This window comes from Eurypyga helias, unplaced genomic scaffold, assembly GCF_000690775.1.
Source record: "Eurypyga helias isolate BGI_N326 unplaced genomic scaffold, ASM69077v1 scaffold43703, whole genome shotgun sequence".
Lineage (NCBI taxonomy): Eukaryota > Metazoa > Chordata > Aves > Eurypygiformes > Eurypygidae > Eurypyga > Eurypyga helias.
The window spans coordinates 1-7830 of record NW_010241361.1 but is presented as its reverse complement, the minus strand read 5'-3'; the positions used below and the strand labels follow the sequence as shown (position 1 = coordinate 7830).

Genomic DNA, 7830 nt, shown 5'->3' with positions numbered 1-7830 from the left:
AAACTGCTGTGTTGTACTGATGGTTGCTGGCAAAACAGCTACCACAATTCACTCACCAACTGCTGGATTTCAATACCCAGCGTGGTACAGCAGCGGAGAGCTGTACCACCATACAGCAAGCAGTTGGACCAGCACTACACTGAAGTTACTACTCCCATAGGAAAATGCAAACTCAGTACATATGCATATGTAACACCAAATGCACCTATGAGGTATGTGAAATTAAGAGGCATAAATACCGAGCGTCAGAGATAAATCACATCAGCCCACAAGTCTATATTACTTTGAATTTGTAGTTCTTTTTTTTCCCCATCTGCTTCACAGGTTTGTTTTTACCTGGCAATTTTTAGACTGAGTGCAGTAACTCCCCAGCCTGTTGGATGCAGACACTGTAAGTAGTCAATAAGCGGTGCTTTTTTTTTTTCCCTTAGCTATTAAGCAGCATTAAAAATGAGGTGAAAATATACTCCTAGGTTTGTATTTGCATGCAATTTATTGTTGCAGTTGCCACAAATAAATGACTGATGTGTGTTCCATTTAAGTGAGAAGAATACATAGCTCACAAGAAAGAGTTGGTACAAAAAAACGTCTGTACTGTGAAACGGTTTGAAAATCTCTGACTTACCATAGACCACTGGATAGACAGTCCCTCGGATTCCTGAAGCTGGACAATGCATATTCTTCCCATTTAAATATACATTTAATTCTACATGGTCATATGTAATGCCCTACAAAGTATAGAAAAATTTAAAAAAGCATTAACAAATTTATGCACGGAAGAGTGCTACTTAATTTAGCATTCTTAGCAAAATTTTAACACCACTATGCAAACCACAGCATCCTAGAAAACCTCACTTGAAATATGCCTGCAAAGGACTGGAGGTTAGTAAGTGACCAGTAACATTTGTGTTTTCAAATCCTCAGGATTCCTTAACGCACACTCAATCTGGACGCAGCAGAGTACCGCTCATGGCATCTTGCCAAAGACAGTTTACAAAACAAACTCCCAGACTCTTCTTTGCCACGTTACAGAAACACAACATTTTCAATGATTCTGAATATTAAGCAGTTTGCAGTCTTCTTGTTTATACCTCCTCATGGAAATAACTTTAATAAACAGTGATGCTGTGAATTGTTTATCTGTCCAAGCTTCCGTATGGAAAGCGCTCTCAGCTCATTTACTCAGCCAGCAGGAACAGACCACGGTTTCATACACAATGCTGTAAATACACTGAGTTCAGAGCAGAGAGCAAATACCAGCAAGGTAATAAATTACTTCTTTGTTAGCTAAATGGTATTTCTGACTGTTTTGGCATGGCTGAGTGTGACAATTTTATGCTGCCATACACTATCTCATAAATCTCTTTTAGTAACAGAACAAGATTAATTTAAATTTATGAAAACTAGGGAATTAACAGTAACACATCAGCCACTTTTTTCTGTGATCAGTTGAAGCTGTTCAGACTTGAGGTTGATTCAGAGTTGAGCTGGTCAGATTAGGTTGACCATACCCTCAAACAGTCCACAACTCATAAAAAAACCCAAACTCAAAACCACCCCGATTTCAGAAGGGGAGTAAAAGCATAATATAGTATCTGAGTGTAAAGGCTGGAGGAGTCAACTGTAGCTGTTTGGAGCTTCTAAAGCTGAAATTTCTAACCACTGCCATATACAGGTCAGGCTACCCAGCAAGAAAACATAGTGGTGATAAACGGTCTGAATTTCATTGCATTGCTGCCGTTTATTTTTGAAAATAAGTAACAGGACACTGAGAAAATGACAGCAATAAAACACAACCCTTTGTTCAAAGTCACTTGAAGGTGTTTTAAGAAACCTGGAATAGTAAGGTACAAAAGATTCTCCATTTTCTGTCATTCTCAATCATTTTCCCATTGAGCATTACCTCCGCCCTCCACTTATTATCTCTCCTTCCCTTCAAGTGTTTGGCTAAAAATGCAGTTCATCTGTCACCCAGGAGCTCTCTCTGTTCTTCCAATCATTACCCAGTTAGCTACGGGATCTTGAGTTCAGCTGGGCATGGTGCATAGCTGCGTAATGCGTTCCAGCACATTATTTGTTCAGGGAGGTTCCACCTCAAACAAGGCAGGATCCTTGTGAAGGGAGTTACCCCGCGGGTAGATATTGCAGCAGAGTATTAGAGGCTGCTTTTCAAACACTGGTAAAGCCTGTCCCTCATTCAGAAACAGACCAACGCTGAGAATGAAATCCACTGGTATCCAGGCTGCTGATCCATTCAAATGCAACGGGTGTTTGTATCAGCACTTTCCAAACGGGGAGATACAAGCCAAACAATCTGACTGAAAGGCTTGGTCTGACCACAGAGCTGTAAATAAGAGGAATCTGGGAACAGATGGGGAGGATAAAGAAGCCTAAAGAAACTCACCACGACATCGCCCTCCTGAGGAAGGTTGTTTGCTGGTAGTCTATTTTTCTCCTCATTGTTGTAGTAGAGAGCTCCATCATTCCTCATCACCAGGCTATGGACATCGCGACCAAGTGGAATTTGATTCAAGTTTGCTTTCTGAGTTGCAACTCCAATACCCCAAATCCCTAAAACATGACATTAACATGGTAATGAAAAAAACATCATTTTGAAGACTGACTGAAGCAGGGCAGCATAACTGATGTGTTTTTAGCTAGTGCCATGGCAGTACTACCAGTAGATATCTCTTGGAAATACTAGGACTATTCTGGGTTAGCCCTGGTAGGCAGCTGAGCACCACCCAGCCACTCACTCACTTCCCACCACAGCTCCCAGTGGGATGGAGGCAGAGGAAAGTAAGAGCAAAACCAAGAAGTCTGGCGGATAATTATAAAAATTGTTTAATAAGGAAAAGAGAAGTGGAAGAAAGAAAGAAGCCAAAACAAAACCAAATGATGGAAAGGCAATGACTCACTACCTCCCACGGGTAGACTGATACCCAGCCAATTCCCAAGCAAAAGAAGGCTAACCTCCCCGAATCCCTTCCTCTCCCTTTTACTGCTGAGCATAACGTTATGTGGCATGGAGTATCTCCTTGATTAGTTCAAGTCATCCGCCTGGTTGTGTCCCCTCCCAACCTCTTGCACACCCCTAATCTCATTCACTGTGGGAATGAGAAACAGAGAAGGCTTTGCTATTTTATCAACAGCTAACACATTACTGTGTTATCAGTATTGTGTGGTCACAAATCTTGAACACGGCACCACAGAATTGTTTGGCTTGGAAAGAAGCTGCTACGAAGAAGATTAACACCCTCCTGGCCAGACCTAGTACAAGTAGTCGCAAGAGACTGAAGATAAAGAGCATCTATCCTGAAAAAGAATGATCCAGAGAATTCTAACTGCTCAGCTTAACTTTTACTCCCAGAAAAATATTGAAAACAAACTCTGAGACTGTAGGAGGATGTAAAAAATAAATCCAACAGACATGGATTTGTGAACACCACCATTTTCTTTTTCACCTGGTTAGACTAGTCTGGGGGAAAAGAGAAGAAATTGTCAGTATGACAGATCTTGCTTAGGTAATGTTTTTGAACCTCGGAAAATACTGAAATAGCCAAACTATGAAAACACGGTCTAGACAGTTAGAGCAGTATGAATGCACAGCTGGCTAGAAAACTGTATTCCAGGACTACTCATCAGCAGCACCCTGTCAAATCAAAAACAAAAAGATGACTCAAGTGGGGTTTGAGGTTTCATATCGAATGCCCAAGGTCAGATGCTGTTCCATATTCACATCGATAACGTGGATTACATGACAATGTGCTTATTAAACGTGCTGCCAATACCAACCTGACAGGACTGCAAGCTCTTCAGAGGCCCCTCAAGTTTTAAATTATCCTGACAAACTGGTTAAGAGGTCTGACATAAGGAGAATGCATTTGCTTTTTCTGAATTATGAAGAGCAGGTAAGTAGGAATAGTAAGCGGCACAAATACTATTAGTGGCTTGGCAACCAGTTCACAGAATATAATTTGGGGGTTATCACAGACCACATGCTGAACGTGAGTCTGTGTCTTACTGTTGTGAAAAACTTCTAGGTGTATGGCCTGCATAGAGCAGACATATTGTAGGTAAAGCAGATGAAGGATGCCTACTGCTGCTGCAGCTGGAACACAGCATCCATTTAAAGCATCACACCTCAAGACAGATTAGGTCAATTAGAGGTATTCTAGAAGAAACAACAAAACCAAACAGAAGTGTAAAAGTATCATCTATAAGGAGACAATGAAAAAAAACTGGGACTGTTTAAACTACTGAAAACTAAAATGAGGCAAAAATTTAAAAAAACCCCACAGTTTTTAAAATGAGGCAAAAATTTAAAAAAAAAACCCACAGTTTTAAAAGACAAACTTGCACAACCATTTATTCTAATACTTACATGCCCAGAATTAAAAGGATGAGTGTGTGAATAAGTTTCACTCAAGTTGATTAGACTTCAGAAAACTTTCCAATAGTCAGGGTGACCCCACAGACGACCCCTAACAGCCTGCGCAGGGACACTTCTAGGAATCAAAGTTTTAAGCTAAGTGATCTACAGTTCTCCCTGGAGCACAGGAATACACGAGACACAGCTCTTAGGGACCAGGAGTTTATTTCCTGTGTTTCGCAAATTAAGTATAAGAACACGGACACTACCTGTGTGACTAACGATCATATATGGACAAGAGCTGCAGTGAATTCTTCCCCCAACAGAAAGGATATTAAAGTTGCCAAGTCAAGAGTGAGCTGGCGTTTTCACCTAGCTAAAAACCAAACAACTGGTCTGACTGCAAGGTGTTTTGGAGAAAGCTGTGTTCATGCTGCCTGCACTCCAGTGAAACTGAATGCGAATAACCCTTACCCAAAAAGCGCTGTGTTCAAGCTCCAGCTGGTGTCATAAGGCCTGTGTCTGGACTAATATTTCCCTTCTTCCCTAAAGAACAGCTTCATTTTCATAGTGTCTGTCTTTTTAAAAAACACAAGCTGATTTTTCATGTTAGAATACAGGCAAGCCTGGAGCGTACTCTGTACCAGCGAAGCTGGCTGTATTAGTAAGAGCTAACACTTGCAGATTTCACTCACTTTCAGCTGCCTTGTCTTAGATCCGTGCAAAACAAGTAAAGAAACAGGGTGCTGAAAGTCTCCTCTTGATCCTCCCAAGTAAGTGCTGCACATTTGATTTGAAGAGCAAGATGTAGCACAAGGAGTGTCACCCTTGCTGGGGCAAAGGCAGTGCATGTTACAAGCGAAGGAAGGTAGACAAATAGCTACAAATATTGCTGGATGAACTGCACTATTCGAAAAAGTCCACAACTTTACAGCCACAGTGTTCTATGTGGTCATAAGCATTTGTTTACCAAAACACATTTCTAAAATATGCGAACTGAAAAAAACATCCACATAACGGCCTACGAAACAATGCGGTGGTTTAGCATTTGCACTCCTTTAGTAATATACTTACCATTCTTTTTAACATTTCACACAATTAAAAAGATAGAACATCTCCTTTTACACAGTGACGACTTTTTTAAGTCCTCAACGTTCACAAGTTCAAGGATGCCATCAGAGAGATGCACGTGCTCAGTAACTGAGGTATGTACGACCACCAGCAGGCAGTCTGGCATACCTCCCAAGTTTAAAGTTGTACATTTTTGCTGACTAACCTGTGGACTGGATTTTAAACTCAAAATAGCTCTTGTTCTGATGCAGAGGTGCATTGGCTAAGCAGCCTCCTGTGCCACATATCCTTCTGCCGTTTTTAACAATGACGACATCTGTTCCTGCAAGAAGAAAAAAACCCACAAAACTTCAAAACATTTTCAGAAGTCTGGAGGCAGCCCTTAAAAGCCCTAAACAGCGAGAACAGTTTTTGTTCATTCTGCCCCAAGTAAGAGCTTCATTAGTCTGTGAGAATTATAATGATGGGCCACGCTTTGAAGTAAGAAAAGGCAGGCTGTTTACAGGCTAGTTCATCTTTCAACTAGGGTTTATTTATTTAAAAATCTATACGCTGCTCTAATTTCGTCTCTTGGGTTTTATGGCACCACGCTGATTACAACCTTTGCTCAGCCACATCAGAAGCATAACTTACAATTTAGTCAAAAAGGGTTCACTGTGAGACCAAAGCCCTCTACCCTGTTTCTACACACTGGAGACAAAAAAAATTCTGCAGAAAGAAGGAAAGTCACATCGGGTAGCAATGTTTGATGGAGTTGTAAGTTGTTTAACGGTTCTCTGGAAAAAATCCTTTTATTAGAAACATGCCTGCCAATACAGACAGCAAAAATCCTCTGCTAGGTTTTCCTTCTCCGGTGGAAGACTTCATCTTTAAGTATTGCAATGGTCAAGAACACGCGAGACAGTCAAGGTCCACTGATACAAATGAATGAAAACAGGCTAATAACTGCACATGAGCACTGAACCCTGTGGGTGGGCCACACCACTCTCCTCCTAGCTCTTTCGACGGCTCTGCTGCAGCTGCCCCAGATGACTTCTCTCCCCAGCAAAGCCTGGGCAGAGTTTTGCGGATAGCTTGCGTAAGGATGACATTTAAAAACGCAGTACGGACAAGACACCGCCTGGCTTGCCTCCTTCTGTGTCTCCACTGCCATAACTTGCCCTCTCTGCTCTAAGCCACCATCACTTGCCTCACCTGACCAAGACTCTCAGTCCCCGATGTTAAGAAACACTATTTGTTTAATTAAGTTTTAAAATAGAATGAATTGCTCAGAGTCAAATCATTTAGCATTAAGACGCAGGGGTTATAGCATCATGTTGAGTAATTTGGCATACTGTTTGTTCACTAGTAACTTAGCATGAGTAGCTAGATTTGCTAAAGCCTTAGGCCTCAAGCTGTAAATTTCCACTTTGATATGTTTTTGGCTGGGACAGAGTTGATTTTCTTCTTAGTAGCTAGTAGAGCGCTATGTTTTGGATTTAGTGTGAGAATAATGTTGATAACACGCTGATGTTTTTGTTTTTGCTAAGTAGTGCTTATCCCAAGCTTAGTCTGGCAGAGCAACCAGGTGCACAAGAAGCACAAAACCAGGAGACAAGGAGGCCACAACCATCAACAAGATGAGAACAGTCAACAGCCTGCCTGGAGACAGAGAAAGAATCCAGTAAGGTCTTAGAAGACCCCTGACCAAAAAAAATCACCACTGGGCCGAGAAGGTGTGTGAGGGTCAGGTGCATAAGGGTATAATTGCCCAAGTATTCCTTTGGTCGGGGTCTGGCACTGGAGGTACAGAGCTCAAGCTGTTTCTTTTTGCTGTACCATCTGAGTAATTGTTTTAAAAATAAGATTCAATATCTGAGACTCTGCTACGGGAAACCTAGGACTGAGCCTGGAAGGCGAGAAGCACTCGAAGGTGAGAACCTGTGTGTGAAGGAAGTGGGAAAGGGGTACCCGTCGGCTCACTGGGGTTGCCCGCTGCAAAGGGACTTCGGCCCTAGCAGTTAAAGCCTCGGGTGGTGCGTGTGTGCAACGCCGAGGATGGGGAAGGAGTGCCCCAGCGGTCTCTAACACCGTCAGGCAGCCTTCCCCACTCAGACATCCTCTCTGAAACTGAAGCGCACTCCCACATACTCATTCTGCTGATGAGCTTCAACTTAATTTCAACCAAAGCGAGATTTTTTTTTCCTGAAAACTGCCAGATTCTTCTAATAAAGTGCCCCCAAAGCGCCCTTCCCTGCGCGCTTTACTGAGAGATGATAAAACTTTAAGGGCAGGCGCACATCCCCCTCGGGCCGGTGCGGTGACACCGTATCAAAACCCGACAGCCCCACCAGCTCCGCGTTCAAGCTTCGCGGGGACAGGCAGCCCCGGCCACCCGCCCCCCTCAC

General features: G+C 42.5%; 1 protein-coding gene across 1 annotated transcript; it reads right to left on the bottom strand.

Annotated features, from left to right (window-relative positions):
• Nucleotides 1-625: 625 nt before the first annotated feature.
• SPRYD7 (SPRY domain containing 7) lies at nucleotides 626-5765 on the bottom strand (the record flags this gene model as incomplete). Its single annotated transcript, XM_010148724.1, has 3 exons — nucleotides 626-728; nucleotides 2405-2571; nucleotides 5649-5765. Coding segments are annotated over 3 exons (387 nt in total), but the record flags the coding sequence as incomplete, so codon positions are not given.
• Nucleotides 5766-7830: the final 2065 nt, after the last annotated feature.